Source organism: Acanthopagrus latus, chromosome 19 (assembly GCF_904848185.1).
Source record: "Acanthopagrus latus isolate v.2019 chromosome 19, fAcaLat1.1, whole genome shotgun sequence".
NCBI lineage: Eukaryota > Metazoa > Chordata > Actinopteri > Spariformes > Sparidae > Acanthopagrus > Acanthopagrus latus.
Genome location: NC_051057.1, coordinates 16,797,945 through 16,820,645, shown reverse-complemented (window position 1 = coordinate 16,820,645; position 22,701 = coordinate 16,797,945). Strand labels below are relative to the sequence as shown.

Here is a 22,701-nt window from a genome sequence, read left to right as displayed (position 1 = left end):
GGAATCGCTCTCACAAAACACTAGACCAGACGCTCTCCTCTCGCTTAAGTTTCCGCAGCCTAAGCTGCCTGTGAAGACGCTCTTGGGTGGAGAGGAGAGAAAGTGAGGAGAAGAAGAGTTATGAGGACCGACATGGCTAAAAGGTGTCATTTTCTAACCGATGGTAAAAAAAAATCACATTTGGATGTTTTATCTTATCTCTACAGATTGGTTTGTCCACATGAATGAAATCTTATCAGATTAATTTACAGGGACAGGTCACCCAAAAACACGTTTCATCTCAATCTCGGATGTTTTGATGTGAGTTGCCAAATTTTAGAGATATCGGCTGTAGAGATTAAACATCCTGTTGCCTCAATTAACAAGATGGTAAAGAGAAGAATCTAGAAAAATCTTCTGATGTCTGTGATTTGTTAAAGCAGGATATAGGTCGTGATTTCTCTAAAGAGACTTTGCTCTCAGGTAGACATCTTTATGACCGTTATCTCCTAAACTTGGCACCTCACATTAAAACAATCTAGACAACACCACAGGTGAGAGGAAAAAATGTGTATTTTTGTCATTGGGCAGAACTGTTCCTTTAAAAAAAAAAAAAGGCTCCAGAAAAGTATACATTCAGGAGGTTCTTGTCTGACAACAGCTATTCAAAATCTTGATATAAGACAAAGTTCCTGACTTGAATCTCTTCCCTGATAGCTACATTAATAAAACCCTGTTGTTGTTTTCATGGTTTGGCTGGGAGAGGCTGAGATAATGAGGAAAAATCACCTGCCTTGGTTGCTAAGTTCACACGGAGGCCACTCAAATCTCACAAAGCCTCAAACATTATAGCAACAGGCAATTGGAGCATTGCTATACACTGACCAATAATCCTTATTTAAACACGTGTGCTGCACTGGCATTTCTTACTAAACTGGTTCAGAGTGTTGCTAAATGTGGTGTTTGTGTGTGTTTTGGGTGGAGAGCAATGAGCCTGCATGAGACTAATGCTACACCTGAGCACGAGCTACAGCATCGGAACAGCATCGTCGCCAGCATCAAAACAAACATCGCGGCGTCTTACTGGCAGGTTCTTTGCTGAGTCCAGATAGACCACAAGCAGTGCTGACGATAGCCCGTCATTGGCCAGGCTTCTGTCTGCACGCACACTTCGCAGCACCTGAGAAAAACGCAGTTACCACAGAGAAAGAAATGGGTGTGTATCAAACCCTCATAATCAGCAGCAAATGTAGAAACAGTGCCAGACAGTATTTGCTCTGTTCAAGCAGGAGAGTCTTTTTTTTTTTTGTTCAGTGTTGTACCTGGTCCAGCTTCTGAGGAGTGGAGAGGAGAGATAACCACTCTAGTTTTAGATGGAGTTTCCCGGTAGGAGCTTCTTCCAAGTCAAACCACTGTGAGAGTGATACAGAAGTTAATCATGTACCCTGTGAACGGACCAGTGAGCTGACTTTTGTAACACCTGGCTGAAAAAGATCTTAAAACTTGTACAAGCTGTGCTTTAACAGTAAACAAGAGATTTTCTTACAGGAATAGTTACACTATTTTTGGCAATTAAGCAACTGGAAATTTTTCTCAAGCTCTCTAAGCTAACTCATAGTTTGGACAATGGACATACAGTAGTTTTGGCTACATCTTGCCTTTGAGCACTTTCTTTTTCTGGGAATTGCTCAGGGGCTTCTTAATGGGAGAATTTGGTGCTCACACATATGCAAGTGGCCAGACGCTCTCCCTGTAGTCTGTGGGGTGAACAGGGGAGATGTGTGTCAGGGCTAACTCCATAAACTTTAGCTGCCGTTGGGGAAACAACAGACAAGACCTTTCTTCTTAAAAAGCTGCATGCAGCATTCTTTAAATGACACACCCTTAGCATTCTTGATTGTTCGATTATATATCCTGCTTTTATGCTAGGCTAAGCTAACTGGCTGCTGTGTCAGGTCCATTTAACAGACATGAGAGTAGTGGCTATCCGCTAATTCAACTCTCAGCAAGAAAGCAAGTGATCCTTTTCCTTTAATCAGTAAACTATTCCCTTAACATGCATAATACGCTCTAAACAAATCCTAATTACATTAGCACTGTACACAGTCCATAAAAAAGGTTTTTACCTCATCAACTTTCTGTTCTTTGTGCAGCTCGGTCATGTCGATCATCAGGCTGTGGACAACGACAAATGATTACTCAAATTGGGACGGTGAACAGTAAGCAGAGATATCACACCCATTAATCTGAGCAGAGGGGGTCCAGCTATCGATCTGTCTCTTTGTGTTGTCGGCGCTGGGTGTAGTGTAACAGCCTCGGGGCGAAATCAATTGACTTTGTCCTTGGGCTTGGAACTGTGGGATAACTGCTCCTCCTCTTGACTTTAACTGATGTCTACGAGCAAAGATACTTTCATCACAGCGACCCCTCAGGTGTCAACACTGTGCTGAGGACATAATATGTGAGGCCACACCGGACCCTTAGCTTGTCACCTAGCTGAGGAGCGAAGAGACCCCGTGATCAGATTAGAGCAGGCAGGAAATAAAAGAAGCTCACCTTCCCAGGAAATCATCTTTGTCCGGATCCTCGTCAAACAGCTCAATTTCAAGGTGTTGGCCTGAGTGCTCGTACACCAGTGCCTGATGGAGAAATGAGAAGTTATTGATCTTGAACTGCCTGTTCGAACAAGCAGGTTCGATCAATAAACAGATTACCTCACGCAGGTTGGAAGAACACACTCGTTTCCTTAAATTAGCGCCCTTTACTCCAAGAGACACTTGAGACATGCGTGACAACAAGAGACTTGTTACCTCGTAAACTTCATTCCACTTGGGATGGAGGCTCTCCTTCACCGTCTTGCTCTGGAACAGCTGGTTGCCGATCTGCAGGACGCCATAGGGGTCGGACTTGCCCTTGATCAACCCTCCGAGAAATTTATCCTTCCCCTCCAGGTCCTGGGCCTCCAAGAAGTGAATCCTCAGGACTCCCTGTGGGGAGATGCAGAGCAGAGAGTCAGGGGGGAGCCGCTCTGACACTTCGAGGGTGCAAGAAGTCAGATTGATAAGATGTGACATCACCTAATGGGTTTCATGAGGCAATGCAAATAAAAACTGTGGCTTATTAGTGAGGCGAGGCAGTGACGCTCTCAGCTCCAGGTCTGCTGTGACTTCTCCAAACCACTGGAACAGCCCCAGAGGATCCGAGAGGAGCTGGAAATATCGATATTTCAAGCTGTACACTGAAAAGCCATCTATTCAGTCTGACTGGTTTATAGTGTTTTACAATTCTATGATTTCACTGTTGGCCATTTTTTATTTATTTAATTCCTTTTTTATCTTTTAATTATAATCAATTTTTATGTGCCAGTATTTCAAGGTTTTATTTCTATTGGTTCTTTTTATTGCTTGTGTTATCTTTTTTTTTATTTACCTTTTACTATCTTAGGTTCTCATATTTTAATGTTGTCTTTGGCAAATAACTGTTTTTGGGTGTGCATTAGTCACTACGTCCTTTTTTGTTTTTTTTGTTTTTTGTGTTTCCTTCCTCTATCGCTTGCAAAGCGATTTGAAGAGCATTTAATTAGTTTGAAAGGGGGCATATAGATAAAGCTCAATTGATTGATTGAGAATGTTGACAAGAACTAGAGAGCTGAAATGAAACAGACAGCCTGAGTGTTACGTCGAGATCCGTTTTGAAATGTAGCGTTCATTTACCTTTTCTTCCCCTAACCTGCCCCTGTTTGGATGTGGCTGTTTGTATATACAGTCCATTCCATTAAGACTGCATTTAACAATTATTTTCATTACATTGCTCAACTATGCAATTGATTATTTAGTCAGTAAATGGCGTGAAAAGCTGCCAAGCACAAGGTGACATTTTTAAACTGTTTGTTTTGTGTGTACAACAGCCTCGAACTCAAAGGTCATGCATTTTCTTTTACAATTGGAAGAATTTCTCTAGCGATATGAAACAGAGAAAAGCAGCAACGCTCATGTTTGAAAAACAGACATTGTTTATTGATAACTGACTTAAACGTTTAACAGTTTATCACAACTGTTTTAGAGAAACTTTCCATCCGCTGATGATTTAATCAGCTGAGGTAAACTCATATTTAGTAGAGAGGACTGTGAATATGTACAATAATCACAGCCTGAAATTCCTTAAACATCTCAAAATAGTACCTCATCAGGAGGGGCGCTGCTTGCGTTGTAATACCCTGAAGTGTTTGTCTTGTTGCCATGGATACAGTGACTAGCGTCGAAGCCTTGACGTGACTTTTGCTGCTTTTCTCTCATTTTGTCTTAATGCTGTGAGCTCCCTACGAAACCCAGACATCTCATTTCTTTTATGGGGCTGCATAAAAACACCATGAGAGTTTCTCTTTCGAGGACTTTCGGCTTCTAAGCATGAATTCCCTCATGAATCAGTCTGTGTATGCACTGACCCGAGCAGTTAGAGGAGGCGTAATCCACCGCCTCATCTTTAGGAGCATCTTAACACTGTATTATTACCTTTGGCATGGGGAAGCGCAGCTTGGCCAGTTCCACGTCCCCGACCAGTGGGATGGTGATACGATTGGGTAAAACCAGATATTTGTAGATGATATCTTGAATCAGACTGTCAGAGAAGCCACTGTTAGGACGGGGGGAGGCAGGAGAGGGAGAAAAACAGAATGAAGCAATGAATTATTTAGGTACGGGTGCCCTTGGGTTATAAATATTCTCCTTTAATCTCAGCTTAGTGCAGCACATTTCTGCTTTACGTGTGAAAAGATAGTAGGAAAATTGGAGTCAGTTCAAGCATGTTGGCGCAGCTAGCCAACAAACCGCTGAATGTCTATCTGATCCGCTAATGATTCGCCACAACAATGACAGCGAGGGCTGGAGGATGGCATTAGCTCCAGGCTTGCCTTTCATTTATTTAGCTGCTGTGGCGCAGCTGGAAAATTGCAATCACGGTTAGAAGAAATTGAATTCACAATAAAAATTCATCATCCGGTGTTATTGCACCGCCTGTCCCTCAAGAGAAAAACAGATGTGATTACAGCCCAGCTGTCGATATATCACGATGTGGGTGTCCTTATCAGAGCGTCCATAAACTGATGGAGATCCTGAAATTGTCTCTGGAGGAATCCGAGGACTCTGAAAGCACAGCGGATAATCTACAAAATGGGCCTTGGGAATCATTTAAGTGCTGCCATGTGATACATCAACAAGGTCTGTCACAAGAAGCCTAGTAAATGTGATGTTTACTGCTACACAGGCCCTGGTGCACCTGTCCCATGTGCTTTCTTACTGTCCACCAGTGTACCAATTAACAGTACCGAGGTGACAGCCTGCTCATAATTGGAGTTATAAATTAGGGAAAATCCTGTCCGAGAAGTCTCAGTGAATTAGACCCAATGTTCCAGAGTTGCTGCCGAGACCCCAAAACATCCCCTTATACCAATTAGCCCGCCTGTGCTGCAAAGACACAGCGCAGTAACTTCATATTTGTTCAAAGTTGAGGGAGACTTCCAATTCCCTCTGGTCACAAAGGTAACAAACAAGGACTGTCCTCCAATTACTTAAAAGAATAACTACTTCCTCTGCTCATCTGCTCGAACAAAAGCTACAGTGAAATAAACTTGATCATATTTGTTTCTGGAGTCGGAGGAAACTTTCATCGGATCATTCCTGAGCTTATCTAACAACGAAGCGGCGGGCTGCAGCTCTTCTCTGTGAGCCGATTGGAGACGTTATGATCCTCCGGAGGGGGGACTGATCAGCGCCGCAGCTTTTCTCCAGCTCAGATCTGGGGGCTGTGAAGGGATTCCTGCTGCATCAGCGCTTATTGCTGCATTTTTGTTGCTTCCCTAGTGCAAACACCAGAACACCCCCACCAACCTGCTTGTGTGTGTGTGTGTGTGTGTGTGTGCGTGCACAGTAACAAAAGGGGGGGGGGGGCTATTTACTCAGTCATTACAGGACAAGAGTGCTGACTGCAGACACTAACACACTATAACATACACAATGTACAGTATGTTTCACTCACTTTGAGCCACGGACAAAGACACATTTCTGTCAGCCTTTGAAAGAAATTTGTTTTTATGCCACCGGCATGTTTGTAGCCAGGCTCGCGGCGTTGTTCCAGGGTTGGTAATGTAGGTATGTCAGCGCACCACTTTGGCCCAGGCTGAAGTGTCTAAACAGCTAGTGGATGGATTGCCTTGACATTTCGTGCAGACAGTTATGGTTCCAGTTTTTACTTTGACTGTAAAACATCTCAACATCTACTGGATGGGTCGGCCCAAAAGTTTCTACAGGCGTTCGGAGGGTCTCAGGGGATTTATTCTAATGACTTTTGTGATCCTTTGACTTTCCCTCAAGCACCGATGGGCTGAAATATTGAGCGATTCTGAGTGAACTATCTTAAACACTGTTGGATGGATTGCCAAGAAATTCTAGTGCAGACATTCATGTTCCCCTCAGGATGAATTGTAATAACTTTGATTTAAACTAGTGCCACCAGCAGGTCAAATTAATACCAACATAGCAATGATTTACAGCCCACAGGTGATCCAGGTCTGGTTGCCAGAACAAGACTGCCCATGACTTTGCAATATTTCGGCCAACTGAGTGATTATTGCTGGTGGCTGGTCCTGGCCAAGAAACCAGCCCGGTGTTAAAGGATAATTTCACCCAAAAATGAAAATTCAGCCATCATCTGCTAGATGTTAAAGATTCTATTTACATCCTTGACATGCGGTCGCGCTTGAGCACCCACTTCAGACGGGGGTGCGTACTAATTTGTTTAGCAGCTGCAGTAAAGATTTGGGCTTTTTAAATAGGTCTTTTCAAATCAAATTGGGACCTGAGGGCTACCAGAGACTTGGATTACGACCGTAGCGCTACACGGATACATCTCGTGTTTCTTTTCAGCTGGTTCAAGCATCCATCTTCTTCAGCTGTTCAGGAGAATGCTGCAGCGCTGTTTTGCTGTGAAGCTCCAGGAATGTTTTGTTTGTATCACTCTATGTTATTTATTATAATGCCAGCAATAACACTCTTATCAGCCTCATACAATTTCATATCTGCTGAGCATTAGTTTGTTGTCATTGCGAGCATGCTAGCATTAGCGTTAACAGAGCCTCTAAGTGTGGCTGCGGGACCCCCGAGTCTTGTTTTAGTTCTGATTCTAACGCCCGCTCTACAGCTCTGACACACCACAACATGTAAACAAGACATTTGTTACATAACAATAATAATAACAGGGTTTAGGGGCGACACACTGGGCGAGCCTTCAAGTCGGCAGCTGATGCCGTCTGTCTGTCTGTTCTGTCTGTCTGCTGCTGCATTCAAGGAGCTCTCCCACTGCAGCTACGATTTCACCATCTGGGCCTCCACTTCACCAGCTAACCCCTCTGTTTCTGCACGTGCCACAACCACCACACACACACACACACACACACACACACACAGGGACATGTGCACACCGACACACATATAGCGCATTGCACAAGCTGCATGGATCCATTTCACCTCCACAGAGGACCGGCCACTGAGCTCTGCCTGTGTCAACATGTCTCCTCACACTGGCAGGGTGTGCAACAAGCAGCTGTAAGCCCAGAAAGATCACACGCAGCATTCACGCATGTTCCACTCAAGCTCTGCAGCAAGTAATTCTGTTGGGCTGTTAGCGAGTCGAAATCGACTCTCATTTACTCTCTGCTTAGCCCACACAACAGCCTGAGGGTAGAGGACACTTAAAATAAATGAGACAAAACCAGCGAGAACTGGGAAGCACTATAAAAAGAACACTTCCTGATCTGGCCCGTTTAAAGTCCAGTTAATCTTGTTATTCACAGTGATGTGTGCAAGTAAATGTACTACATGTCACACAAATTAAAGTAGTATCAAATCTTATTTGGTGCTTTGCTTTAGTGTTGCTCTTGATCACGACAGCAACAAGGACAAAGACACTTCAGGCTTTCAGAAGTGAACAGAAAAACAAACCTCTCGCCAAAAATGCTTTTCACGCATTTGGTAGAGGTTTATCTTCTGAATCTTAAACTCCAGTGAAACCAGTTTTTTTTATTTTTAGATAGAGCATCCAGGTGCACAATAAAAGTTATTTCAAAAAGTTGATTTCAGGCACCGACAACAGACATTTCAAGCAAGTTTGAGATGACTTACTTAAGTCCGGGAATGTCGAGTATGTTTGTGAGGCCGGTCCAGTTTATGTCCAGAAGCTAAGAGAAGGAGAAATGGGAAACGGAGAAACACAGCAGTTGGTCAGGCTGCAAGAGTAGAAGTTGCGAATTAAATCGATCCAAACACTATTGTGTCCTGCCCTCTGTGCTACATTCACCACATCGCTCCTCACTTTCTGGCCAACAAACCCTGCTGATTGAAAACAGCAGAGACAAAAACTCTGATACAAGCTGCAGCAGTTATTTATGCATCAGAAGTCATTTGACCAGTTTTGGCCCATGTTGAAAACTGCTGTGCTGATTATTTCGAAGAATGTGGCTTATCTCACCACACCCTAGTTTGGGAGAGGAATATATATAAACAACAACCTTTTCTTGGCCGAGTGCATTTAGCATTATTGTTTCATTCTTTAAAGGTTTTTACATCTGAATCTGCTTCGTCTATAAAGTGTTTAAGTGGATACGGCGCTCATGATTAGCAACAGTTTGTATGGAATGAATACAAAAACACCTGCTTAATAAAATATTTATAAAAGTGACAGCGGCCCTCTGGGGCCTCATTTGTTTTCGCTGTATAATAATCCCCCTAATTGTCCCCTAATAAGGTCAGGGACAAGGTAGTTTTCCGTGTTTTCCAAGTATTCTCGAGTCAAAACCGTACACTGCGTGGGTAGGACTGGCAGCAGGTTTCGAAGTGTACCGAGGGGAAGACAGTGCAGAGAAAAGAAAATCAAAGAAGGCGCAGGCAGATCCTGCCTCGCTTTGATCTGTTTCAGCCTTCAAGCTGAGGTGGCGGTGCTTTCTTAACGAGTCGCTCCCACCCTATTACCCTGTCCGAGCTGCTTACGCTGCAGCAGATGCGCTGAGCGTTGCAGGGGGTGCAGAGGAGTGGTGCAGGGCTCCGAATGATGTGGTGGGGATGTCTGAGTGTTGTGGGAACGTGATGAAGAGGGACACCGCTGCCTGCAAATCACCTCTATGTCTAAGAGTCGTGATATATTTGGGTAACAGGACGGGAAAAAATAAACCCAGCAGTATCTTCCAACTATGAAGCTAGTGTGCATGAAGGGAAGAATAATTGGTCCCTAAATCATTGCGACAATGGGAAAATTGATTGTAGTTATGATTAATTTGCAGGTGTAGATTTCTTAATTTGGAGGATGTGCAGCTTTTCTCTGTTTAATATCAACTTTAATGTAATACCTTTGGGGTTTAGACTGTTGGTTAGACAAAATGAGTAATTCTAATGACATGGTTTGACATTTGGAGAAATACACTTGCTTGTTTTCTTGCTGAGAGTTGGCTGAGATGATTGATACCACAGCCAGAAGATGGTTAGCTTACTTACGCATAAAGACTGTGAAAACAGCTCACTAATCAATAGTAAGTGTGGTGTTTTATAAGTTGCATAGAAAAACCAAAGTGACAAAAACAACTACATGGAAGACTACGCTAACTATCTCCTGGCTGGATCTTCATAGTTAGTGCTCAGACATGACGGTGATATCAAACTTTTCATCTAACTCTCGGCAGGAACTTCTTCTGCACTCGTTTAGCCCCAAAAGGGTTTTCAAATCTAGGCAATGCTTGCATTTATAGTTTTGTTCTACACATTCTTTTGATGTGTTTTTTTGAAATATTTTTGAGAGCTCAGACAACCTGAATGTATTTGCATATGGATGTATATTGATTTTAAACAGAGAAAAGGAGAGAATCCTAAAATTTGAGAAGCTGTAGTCTGAAAATGTTATCTAGGATTGATGAGTTGATAAAATAATCATCCGTTATTTTTTGATTGATTAAATAATTCAGTGATTATTTGCCAAATCTAGAAATATTCCTTTAAGACATTAGATTCGCCTAATTTGTCGAAGATTAACTGATGAATACAAAAGTACATAATCTTTTATGTGATCTATTACTAATTCAATATATTAGCGGATAATGTGAAGATGAAATCTTCACAATACCACCAGTGAAGTAGACAGAGCATTATTAAACCATCCAGCTGAGCCTGAGCGATGAAATCACTTTAGAGGTCTCACAGTGGAACGAGTTGCATCTTTTTATTTACACAGTTGCATTAGCGCGATCACTCAGGCGCACTGTGGCCAAGACCTCTTATGGTCTGGAAATGTTTCCATTTCATTTGGCAGTCAGGATCAGGCCTTGTACGGCACACCGAAAAGAAGGTCGATGAGTTATTTGGATTCAAGGAATATCTTCTTGTTGCTGTTTCAGAAGATTGCTGATGCAGTTTAATTCTGCTCTCTTCAACTGTACCAATGTAATGTTCCTCATCTATATGTGGGAAGTAGGTTGAGCTGAATAAGTGTGTGTGTGTGTACATGTGGGACTGCACCATGATTTACTGGCGAAAGCTGCTGCTGCTGCCTTCTCCCTTTAGCCTCCAACAGTAATATCTCCACCTTGAGCTTTAGCTGAGTGCCGGGGGTAGATTGAGAAATCTGCCAAAGTAGGGCTGGCTGGATCTGCAGCTATTTAAAGCTCCGCTATAGTTCCACTGGGTCCTTCCATTCGGTATAAATCGGTCAAACATTTTTTTTAAGCAGTGCAGCAGTGGCTCTGCACAAGGGGCTGGACAGGGAGATTGATGGAATGTGCATCAGAATATGCAAACAAGTTGCGATGTGACATTCAAATCGTGCACATTGATGTGGTGCGTTTAAGCTGCGAGAGGATAGGAAAAGGCGGCAGCGGAGGGGGAGAAATAAACTGAAACTGAATTGAAAGTAAAGGGCTGTAGAATTAAAATGAATGAAGAAACACGCTGCGCTTTGGTTCAGCTGTGATTCGACTCGAATCAGCATTTAACGTTTCATTTACGTCCATTATTTCTGCCTGAGAGAGGCAAAGCAAATGAGACGCAATAGTATACAATTTAGGGAGAACATAACTAACACAGAGAACTAAACTGAGGTTTATTCAGGACACTATATTAACAGAAAGGGACCCGACCTTGGCAAATTCACTGAATGCAGCGAGGAGAGAGAGAGAGAGAGAGAGAGAGAGCAGAGTGTGAGAGGTCTACTTTTTTCCAAATGTCATCTAAAAAACAGCCTAACACTGAATCTGTTCCTCCAAGTGCTGGGAGAGATTTAAGAGATCACTAGTTTTGTATTTCAACGCACAAATCCCAGTTTAATAGCCTCCACTCTCACCATGGTGCATTTATTCAGACTGCGGCATCATTATGACTCCCACCGCCGTTCCATTAAAAGGCTTTAATCTGATTAGCCGGTGACATATCATCAGTGGCCGGACTCACCGGCTTCTTGAGGAAGAACACGGACAGAGCCCCGACGAGGGGCATGTCACCCAGCAACGGCTCCATCACCACTCTCAACACGCCGTGCATCTATGGAAACACAAGAGGAACACATTGACACATACATACATGGGAAGTTACGCCTCACTGGCCCTTGACATTCCTCAGCAGTAGCACATGACAGGTCGGAAACTCGATCGCGGCCTGGTTTCACACCAGCCCAGTGTCATCCTCCACCTTCTCTGTGACATATTATGACAATTACGGGGATTATTTTGTTGGAAGTGCTTTGTGTCATGTGGACGGCACACAGCTGCTCTAATCCACACCAGGGAGCAACGGGTGTTTAAAGTCTAGCGCCAAATATATTTGTTTTGAAGTTACGTTTGTAATTTCAGGGATGAATAGTAAGACCATCTCGTCCAGCCAATACCAAGATCGATACTAATACAGCTGTGTTGTGTTTGCAAGTAAACGCCATCACATTCATCATGAGGCCTCACAGCATTTCTGTGGCCGAGGAAAAGGTCAATCCCAGACATCATTTCCTTCGTCATTGGTGAGATTAGATTATTTCTTTAGAAGATTGCACAGACAATGAGCTGGCCAACCAACGCATGTATTCTTGAATCTATCAGAGGTATGTACAAGAATGAACTTGTGTACCGGATGCTCGTTCTAGCAGTGCATGTACTCGCTGAACCCTAGTTCTTACATAGCCATGCATCATTTCTGTGGCGCCTAGCTTTGGGAAATGGTGCAGATTTATATCAGGTATTGATTTATCTATCCTTAGGACTAACAAAGCCTTGAATGCAGCATACACCAGTAAATGGCTGGAAAGTCGACACGCAAACGAATAGATCTCCAATAAAGAAGTCATTTATGAACGAGAAGTGACTGCAATATGAAATCAATCAGAAATGCAATTATTTTGAAGGTTTAACAGAGCAGTAGCTGTGGTGAGGAGCGGGCCACCATCATATTAGCCACGTGACAGGATGACATTAAATAAATAATAATATCAATACCAATATCAATATCATCCAGCATTTAACCCCCCACTTCTCATAAAGCCATCACTAATCTCAGTGTTATAACAGAGTCAGATGCACCTGCTCTGTGTAACGTAAACCAGCTCATGGAGGAGCGATGGGGACTAATGTATTAGTGGTTGATAATGAGCTGAGGGAGATGCAGTATGTAGGACTGCTGGAGTTATATAATGCAGCAACAAATGTCTCCAAGGGACGGACCCAACAGCAACTGGTCTCCAAGGAGGCACCCTGATTGTTTTTTCTCTTCTGCAGGGTTTGTTCCACTGCAGCAACACGCGAAAGGGTCGAGGACATTCAAGGGCAACAAAACACACAAACGCACTCACACAACCGAGAGGAGGAGAAACTTCTCATGGATGGCGCAAATGAGCCGTTATTTAAATGTGTTATTTTTCAAGATTTTCTGTTTAAAGTGATGTTAATTGCTTACATTTAGAGCAGGGGCTCTGTCTAGTGAGATCATTATAACCTTTTACAGTCATTTTAAGTTCAACAAAATGTACATAAAACTGAGTCTGATTTAGACATATACAAAATATATATAGTTTATTTTGAAGGGGGGAAAGAGTTTTGAAAAATGGAACCAGGGCAGCAGAGAACTTCACAAAGGTTGTTTGGACATCATTAGTTCAGCCTCATCAGTATGGGTACACAGTACACATGAGTAATTTGTGCTTTCATACCAGCGTATGATGAAACGATCCACTCATGCTGAAAGCTTTTTATACGCAGACATCTAACAGACATCACTGCGACGAAATAATGAGAAATAATGTCCTACTGAAAGAAGAATGGCTTCTATGCAAATACCCATCCGGTTATGATGCACTGTTCAAAAATTAAACTTAAAATCATCAGACATTGGATAAAGCCTCTGAAGTTTGACCTGACAGGACAGACCTATACATAAAGTCACTGTGTCACGTTGTTTCCAAAGCTTCATGTTCTTTTTCGGACAAACATTGTAAAGGCCGAGACTCGTGGCAAAAGCAACTTACCTCTATGAGGATGTGAAACAAATCAGACAAAAAGGAACTTTCCTTACCTGGATGCTCTTTATGCCAGCTTTGCAGTAGTAGCGTTTGATGTCTACATCAATCTCAGTGTTTCCAACAAAGCTGCGTGACAAAAAACACAAAACATGTCTGATGAAAATCCTGTGCCAGGGTTCCTTCACTTTTTAATCAATTTTAAAAGGCATGACACTGCTGAAACTGAATCACCGTAGTGACTTAATCATATTCATCGTTATTCATTATCATCACGGGTTGTTTTGAAATAGCCAGTCAGTGTATTTACATGCAGCAATAACCTCTGCATATAGTCGTTTTTATTGTTGGTTTATTGATGTTACACATCAGAGTCTGATTCTTTGTTTTGGGGAGTGCACATAAACCTTTTGTGGCTCTGGAAGGAGAGGCACAAAGTCTGACAAACTGCCTTAAGAGGTGGCACAACACAGTCGAATCTCTGACTAAATTGAATCGAGGTGCAACTGTGGTTAATGTAGATATTGGTTTTTGAGAAGAATTAAGAATAAGTGTAACAAAAAGTCTTCATCTCAAGTTTTGGTGCATACAGTCCATCATGTTATATCAGTGGAGGACTCTGTGAAGGTCTTTTGACTCACGTTATCTGGAGGTCCATGATGATCTGTCTCTTGTCCACATTTTCTGTGTAGACCTTGACCCCGTTGACCCTCAGGGGCTGCACCGCAACACAAAAAAACATTATAGCTGCTGCGCCACTCCAGTCCATCAACACAACACCGACACCTCCGCCCCTCCCCAAACCCCCACGCGGTTACCACAAGGTTGACCCCTCTCCTGACCCCACATGGAAACTATTTATGAAACAAGCGTATATGTCAGCGACGTGCATGTGTACGTTCGCGTCCTCACCAGCTGTCCCGACAGCACCTGCTGCCAGTAGCCTGTTTTGTCACTGCCGAAACAACACATGATCAAACCGAGAGGGGGCTCACTTTGTCTCCTATGTCGATCTTGCTGAAGCAGAAGGTGCTGAGGTGGGAGTTGGACTCCTTCACCGCTGGCTCGATGGTCTCGTGGAACAGTTTCTCCACAAACTGGCAGATGTAGGGCCACATCTGCTTCACCGTCTGAGGGGGAAATGGGGAGAAAATGCTGACCTTTAGAGCCTTGACGGCACAAACTGAAAAAGAAAAAAAAACATTGCCTTTTCCCAACATTTGATTGAAGGGCATGTACATGTGTGTGCTGTATGACTTTGCACAGGTACATCTCTCATGCTGTGAATGACGGTTTCTTTAAAATATTCACAACGTTGTTCTATTTAAGTCACTTACACAGATCAACCAGGGTCCCGCAAATTAAATTTTTATAGCAGCATCTAGATCAGTTCAAGGAGTAGTCATGGGTGCTTTAAAATGTGGTTGCCATGGGGATTTACATGGGGTCAGTGTATTTCACCATGCAGCAGAAAACAGGGCTGCATGCTGCGAGTCAGATGCACTGCAGCGTACACAGTGAGGCAACACTCACAGCCCCGGTGGGAAGAGGAGCGACAGACATCCCATTTTCTCTCCAGCTTCTAAAAAACAAGCAGGGAGGAGGGCTTCACTCAAGCAAACAAATTCATGAGACAGCCGCTCAATTCTTTACCTTGTTTAGCCACTCGACTCGCTCGACGTCTGGGAAGTGGACCTGCAACAGAGAAAAGAAAGCAGATAATATCGTGTCTCTGGCGGTTTCAGTGAGGTTTCACGTCTAATCTGTGTGATGAGATTTGTTTCACTGGCGAGCCGACGTTTATTATGCTCGGCTCATATCTTCTGCGATAAGTGAAACTGAAAGCTTTTATTTAAATGTTCATTTTTGGAAGCCAACACTCAAACCAGACAACTCGTGCCAGAAATCGACCTGGTGAAAGGTGTTTGATGATGTCACATTTCTCTTGCTCAGAATATCGAAACACAAAGCGTCATGTTGTGTTACAGCAATACAACAGTCACAAGCAGTTAAGTTTAATTACACATTCATGACAACAAAATAGAGTCTGCAGCCTCACTAGCAGCTCTGTGGGACCATGCTATGTGCTAAATGCTAACATCGCCATGCTTACAGGTTTACATTGACAATGCTCACAGTCTGATGTGATGCGTAAGTAGCAGGGCGGGGGAAGTAAGAACCAGCCATGAGCCAAATTTTGGTAAAATGTGAAAGTGGCTGGTTGAGGTTACACACAAATATTAATGATTTGTTATTTGGTGGCTGGTGAAATTGATCATTTACCCGTCAGTGGCTGGGATAAGTTCTCACCCTGGTAAGCAGCTTAAATGTTTATCATGTTTCTAACCGTAGTTAGCAGACTAATACTTGCTATTTAGCTCTAAACACAAAGTAAAGCTGAAGATGATGGGAACGTCACCACCTGTTTGGGTCAACAAACAAATCAGTGTGTACTGTAGGCATCACTGGAAATGTTCTGTTTCCACTGTTGATTATGTTTTCTCTTCAGCCCCCACTGATGTGCAGTTTGCAGCAGGGATCTATTCTTGGCCCCATTTTGTTTTCCATTAGGAAACATTATCTGTCTGTTATCACTGCTACCCTGACGACAAGCAAATCTACTTGTCCTTTAAGTGGGATAACGTTAGCTGTCTGAGCTGCTATATGGAGAAGGGGACGGCTTGAAACTTCCTGCAGCTAAACTCAGACATGGCAGATATAACACATGTTATAGTTGTTTCACATTTCTAGACCCTCAGAGATCCACAGTGTAACTGAGCTGTGGGATGGAGCTGCAGTTTGACTAATCATCTTGAACGGCCAACGTAAATCTGCCATTGATTTAACATGGGGTAAAGGAAATGCCCGGAATGAAGTCAATACTCTGCACAAAGGAGGTGATCATCTTTGTACCTGATCACTTAGAAAGCAAATGACAAGCTTTCATTGGTCCACCAAACCCATTTCAGATCTACAGTCACAAATCTGATCTGGGACCACATATCAACAATCTCATTAAATCATGTAAATCATTATTATTATTATTACTCAAATTGTTTTCTCGCCTCATTGGCTGCCAGTTAAAATCAGGATTGATTTTAAGATTTTTTAATATGGTCTGGCCCACCATTTATACTGAGCTTTTGTTTCGCTGTGTTCCAAACAGAGATCTGAGCTCTTCTCACATGTCTTGCTACCGTGCAAACACGCCGCTGGACGCCTACACTCGAGTGAACTGAAGTTCATTGCTGAGCCCCAATGTCAAAGTCTCCTTTTGAAAAGCTTTTTAACTTTGTAATTCTGCTACATAGAAAAGTAAAAGCTTGACGATGACACATGGATATTCAATATTTAAAGAAAAACAACAACCTGGCATTCAACATTGCTACAGCAATACAACAGTTTGATTGTACCAGAATTACAAAAACAATTCAAAGAAGACGGGGCAGAGTTTTGGGTTTTGATGAATGGGAGTTGCAGCAGCTCTTTGATATGGAGTGGTTGCTCGATATAAAAGAGAAATGATGAAGGAAAAGAAAGCTGACAAAAGTTTCAAACCAATCTTCAAGTAGAGGTCATTGGATTTTTCCTTGATTTTCATTTCTCCTTGAAGAGCGTATTGATCGTATGACCTTTCTTTTATCATCTTTGTGTGTTATTAAGATTACTGACATCACTGCAAACCTTAAACTTAATTTGTCTTCACAGCTGAACGTGAGCAAAGTCCATTTCTGCCATGTTAATTGTATAACTTGCCCAAAACTATTGAATTTACTGATAAATAAGAAACCAGAGTTAAGATTATTTTGGTATGACTTCAGAAATAATCCAATACTAGCACATTTTATAGCTGTTCCACATTTCTAGACCTCCACAGATCCACACTGTTACTGAGCAGTGGGATGGAGCTGCGGTCTGACTAATCGTCCTGAACGGCCAAAGTAAATCTGCCATTGATTTAACACGAGGTGAAGGAAATGCCTGGAATGAAGACAATACTGTGCACAAGGTGTGTGCAGCCACGCACACACTGCCTCCATAAATAACAGATAAACAACCCCACCTCTCCATCACACCGAATTGAAGGTGTTTATTCCCTCATCTCAACTGTAAGATAAAGCGACGCCTCTGGTCGCAGCGCTGGTGAGAAATGACATGTGGCGCGACAGCTACAAGGCACGGCCCTATTCCTCATGGAGGCAGCAAATGTGCTTATCCAGCATTTATGTCCAAGTGTGGATAAAGTGGAGACGAGGCAGACGGGGAGCATAACGTTCTGGTCAAGATGACAGATTCAGGCCTTTAGTTATTGTTATAAGGCTGAAACAGTATAATACTCTGGACTGGAGCTGGCAAGGTTTGATTATTACAGCTGACACAGTGACCTTATTCGGAGAATGTAGGTGAAGTAATGGATGAATTTTCAAAAGTCCTGATTGAGGACACCGAGCTGTGCAGCAGAGAGTGGAAGAGCAGCACCTTAATTATTCAGCTCGTTGCTGTATTGTCATTGGGGTTTATGTCTTGAGAGCTTAATTAATTAACAGTGTGCTTGACTTTCCAACTGAGAGGCTTTTTCTCCCTCCGCCTGAAATCAACGCAATGGGTCTGGAAAAGTAATCAGGACAAAAGTCGAATACAAACTTGCAGGTTGATGAGACATTATAGGGCAGAGCTGCGACGCTGAGCCAATTACTCAGTTAGTCAACTGAACGAAAATGGACTGGCAACGATTTTGATAACTGATTAATAATTTCAATTTTCTGGCAAAAATGTGAAACGCTTACTTATTACATTATGATTTATTGAGTGATAAAGCTGCTGTAAGTGTAAGAGCCACTTAGGTATGCATTTGTAATTTTTTTCATTAAATTTATTCCTATGAGTTATTCATATTATATATTATAATTGACGTTCATACAGTAATATACATCCTGAATATTGAATTGTGCTTCTATCATATGATTTAAGTGCTGAGTGGGGTAGTTCACAACAGGTGATTTTGCTGGAATTCAGTTGTGCAAGTGCATCAGAGCATTAGAGCTGTAATGCTGTAATTGATACTCAATAATTCCTCGTTAAAGTTACCTGCCTTAAAGTTACCAGTATGTGTTGAAATCATTTTAGCTAACGTCCTCCTCTCTATGTCGCCACATAAGAGAGGAGCAGTAATCGGTAGTCATAGCAGCAAACAGGAGGATTCAGCACTCTGCTCGTTAACCGCCTCTTTTATGGAGTTCTTTGTCCTGATTGGATCAAGTGGGCAGGGACGCCAGAAAATCTATTTCCTTATTTACTGCATCAACAGGGGGAGCTACGACATGGGTTACTGACTCTAACAGTGGTTACTGTTGAAATGTAGAGATATATAACAAATATCATGATAAAAATACATTACTTACAGCAGCTTTAACACACAGTTAATGAGACCTCCTATAGAGGGAGGCAGCAGACTCTTGCATTCAGCAGACATCTTGAATTTCCTCCGGGATCAATAAAGTATCTATCTATCTATCTATCTATCTATCGACATCATCGCCTGATTCCAGAGACCTTACCTGTCAAACTCATAAGTCACACGGATATAAGAGCATCAACCTCTCTTCTATAACGCTGACAGCCTGACTCCTCTGAACAACACAGCAATTGGAAAATGTATTAAACTGAGTTAATAATTTATGTAAAAATGATGCTGGATTGTGTCACTTTTGCATCCATTTACTTTTTCCATTTTCTAACTCGTCACTAATTGTTTCATAATACACAATATTTTATAGAGGAAGAAAAATGCCTTCTTTATCTAATTATCTAGGTGGCAGCATGAGAGTTTGCTCAAGGTTTCTCATTCATCAGTGGAATGAATTCATGTCTGGGGTCCTCTGATTGGATAATCTAGCCAGTCTCTCTTTATCTCAATCGAATAGATGCCCATACACCCATCAAAGCAGTAAAAACATCATAAATTAATAAAGATACCAGCAGTTGATGAGACCCAAACCGATAATTTTAGTGTAAGCAGCTGCTACACCTGCCAGCCAATGACTCTCCACCCTGATTACATGTGAGTGTATTAACCGAAACAAGGAGGGGAAACACTTGAGCAACAGAAGTTTGTGAATGCGGGCACTCCACTAAAAAAGGCCTCTGTGACAGCGCTGACGTGTCTATTAAGACTGACGGCTGCCTAGTGGGGAGAACCCGGCACTAGCCACAATTAAGGAGCTATAATAGGTCAAAATCGACAGTTCTGAGGACAACAGCGTATCGGTGCAGTAATCTGTGCTTAGCAGTTTGGTGGTAATCGATCACTGTGAGGCCCTGGGAGGTGCAACATGATTTCTTGCGTGACGAGCATGAAAAGCCAAGACCAAAGTTACTTGCACCCGACTTTCAGTTTCTTCTATCATCGGCACACTTAAGACGGAGGGGGTGCTGAGGCCACTCAATAATGGCTTTTCCCTCTAAGTGGGATGCTGCTGCTCTACCCCATCAACCTCTTCCATCCCCGCTTAATAGCCTCCCCGGCCATGTGTCAGCAGAATAAGCTTTTTAGTGTTTGCAAAACATGGGGATGCACTGATCACAAACCAGCTACGGGATGGGTCTGACATGGAACCTCCTGGATGTACAGTTCGTTAAAGGATAAGTTCAACCAAAAATGAAAATGCAGTCATTTTCTACTCATCCCCATGCCAATAGAGAGTCTGGTGAAGTTTCGCCACCCACATAACATTTTATGGAGCTTCACAGCAAAACAGTGTTGTGGCATTCACCTTAACAACTGCAGGAGATGGGGACTTCGACTGAAAAAAGTCTGGCAGCCCCCAGATCCCCAAGTGATTTGAGAAGATGCCATTTGCACCCTTTTTTAAACCCTTGTCCAATGGTGTGCAAAAGCTTGACCTGCACGTCCAGGTTGTAAATAACGTCTTTTCGAATGAATTTGGGATGTTTTTTGTCCCCATCTACTTCTAGTCATTTAGGAAAATGCTGTTTTGCTGTGAGGTTCCAGAAATGTTTTTAATGGACTGCAACTTCCACCGGCATGAGAGTGACTAGACTCTGACTAAATCTTTATTTTTAGGCAAAGTTCTCCTTTAAGTTATGCATCTGAGACTTAGGTCTGACTTTTATTTACAATTTAATGACTTGCATGTTGCGATTCAAGAGAAACCCTTTAAATGCAACATAGAGTGGACTCCTGAGACCATCCGGTGTCATTAAAGAGATTTCCCTCCAGTTTCCACACAGTGCACTAATAAATCTGACAGGGCCTCTACAGTGAATTCATCTCTGTCTCTTGGTATCCCAGCAGAGTCAGCATGGAGGAGAATACAAAATGACTGACACATAAACACTGTATAAGCGTCACCTGGGAAACTAAGTGCATTAATTTCTTATGACGCTAAAAAGAAGCCAAACCATTTACTTCGAGACGTTTCCCCCTTGATGCTATAATCGAGCTGCCTCCAGACAGCAGTTCACAACATGGATTACATGCTGTCTGACAAACCTCTTACAAAGGCACCAGTGCTGGAGATGCGTCACATGGCTATGTCACAAAAAATAACTGAACACTGCCTCTTATTAGTCATCTAATATTTTCCTCTACAACATAAACTATTATAGTGTTATTACGCAGGTTGTATTCTGTGTTTAGATACCCTTTGATTGGATTCTCATACTGCTTGGGGTCTCTGAAGTGGTTTCAGGGGATTCCCAAACAAAACCCCAAACACTAATCTCTTAACACTGACAAGGAAAAAAACTGAGCTCCAAGTGCTATCTAACAATCTAACAAGTGTTGCAGTAATGAGAGTGAGTTACTGCAAGAGAGACAGCAGACTGAATCCCAAAATAACAGGGACCCTGTGGGCATGTTTCCTTTCCAGCGTGGTGTCTGGTTCACCATTGTACCCTGCTGTATTTAGACTGGGACTCAGTCTAATGTCACTGCTGGAGGAACAGCTGCTCCATCGCAGCTTTACAGCTCAACTCTGCTCCTCGTGCTCGTGTCAGCTGATTGCTTTTTCCTGGAAACTCAAAAATATTGATCACAAATATAACACACGCGCTTCAGAGAAACGGCCCGGCGTGGATAAAACGACTGTGGCATCATGTATTACTGTTTCTCGGTGTCTTACCCATGGTGGCAAATCAGAGGTCGTCAGACTCTGCTTGACACTTCTCTCCTCTTGCTCAAAGAAAGCGAGAGCTCGGTTCAGGCGGCTGTGCTTCCCTCCTGTGGTTCTCCTCCACCAGAAAAAGATAACAAGTCCGATCAACAGCCAGCTGAAGCTGAACTCGAAATAGCCCAGTGCGTAAATGGGGAAAATGAGAACAAACGTTTTAGCGACGTGGACCCAAGTCTGGGTCAGCTCGCTCGTCGAGGACACCGGGGTATCGTCGGGTATGTCCCCCGCTGAGGGATGGGGAAAGTTGGGCTGAACCGGGCTGGGCACGGCGTGTCCATTCTCCTTGGGTGACGCCGGGCTCGCACTGTGTGAATGGGCCCCTCGTACATCTGTCATGTTGTCTCTGGACATGTCTCTGTGCTCCGGAGTCCGTCTTTCAAACTGTTAAAACGCGGATAAGGGTGGGTGACGCGGTTCCCATGTGCGAGCGGACCAAAGCGGTTCCTTTCGAGGGACCCTGTTCTCACGTTGGCTCACCCGCACGCCGGCCCATCGCCCTCGGAGGAAGCGTTGACATTGACCACTTCAGTTTCCGTAACCATTAAAATCTTGAGAATACATTCCCTTGGTTTAAATGGGCAGCTGAGGCGGTCCTGTCCACAGCTCCAGTCGAAATGATCATCTCCAAAAACGCACAGGGATCACGCACCGTGCGCTCCCAGTCAGTGCCTGTAGACTAGCTAAAAAGGAAAAATACCGCCATCTGGTCTTCACTTGCCGTAAGCACACCCTGTGATTACCAACTGTAGTACCACTTCTCTACCAATCTCTCGTACATGTGAAAGAGCTCGTAATAAAATAAATATAGAAACAAATACATAGAATTGGCTGCATTTCAAAGAAATACACATTTTATTAGTTAGCTAGCAAGCTATCAAATGCCAGAGCTGTTAAAATAGGATCGAGCACAGAGAAATCGATCACCAGACGAGTTTTCTTCACAGCAAAATTTCGTAAACAAACCAAACTAGAGATAAATGTACCAGGTGTAGCATCTCAG

General features: G+C 42.9%; 1 protein-coding gene across 2 annotated transcripts in view; it reads right to left on the bottom strand.

Moving 5' to 3' along the window:
• esyt2b (extended synaptotagmin-like protein 2b) overlaps window positions 1-22,620 on the bottom strand; it is a 32,964-nt gene extending 10,344 nt beyond the window's left edge. The window contains exons 1-13 of one of the 2 annotated variants that reach the window (XM_037078624.1): window positions 21,651-22,620; window positions 15,160-15,201; window positions 14,502-14,636; window positions 14,148-14,224; window positions 13,563-13,635; window positions 11,460-11,549; window positions 8,154-8,209; window positions 4,491-4,611; window positions 2,790-2,966; window positions 2,536-2,618; window positions 2,106-2,154; window positions 1,302-1,391; window positions 1,064-1,159 (exon numbers count right to left, since the gene is read on the bottom strand). In XM_037078624.1, the coding sequence (XP_036934519.1) occupies window positions 1,064-1,159; window positions 1,302-1,391; window positions 2,106-2,154; window positions 2,536-2,618; window positions 2,790-2,966; window positions 4,491-4,611; window positions 8,154-8,209; window positions 11,460-11,549; window positions 13,563-13,635; window positions 14,148-14,224; window positions 14,502-14,636; window positions 15,160-15,201; window positions 21,651-22,052 (1,491 nt within the window). In that variant the 5' untranslated portion in view covers window positions 22,053-22,620. The remainder of the gene's footprint in view (window positions 1-1,063; window positions 1,160-1,301; window positions 1,392-2,105; window positions 2,155-2,535; window positions 2,619-2,789; window positions 2,967-4,490; window positions 4,612-8,153; window positions 8,210-11,459; window positions 11,550-13,562; window positions 13,636-14,147; window positions 14,225-14,501; window positions 14,637-15,159; window positions 15,202-21,650) is intronic. The other variant, XM_037078625.1, reaches the window with a different exon arrangement.
• Between the last annotated feature and the right edge of the window lie 81 nt (window positions 22,621-22,701).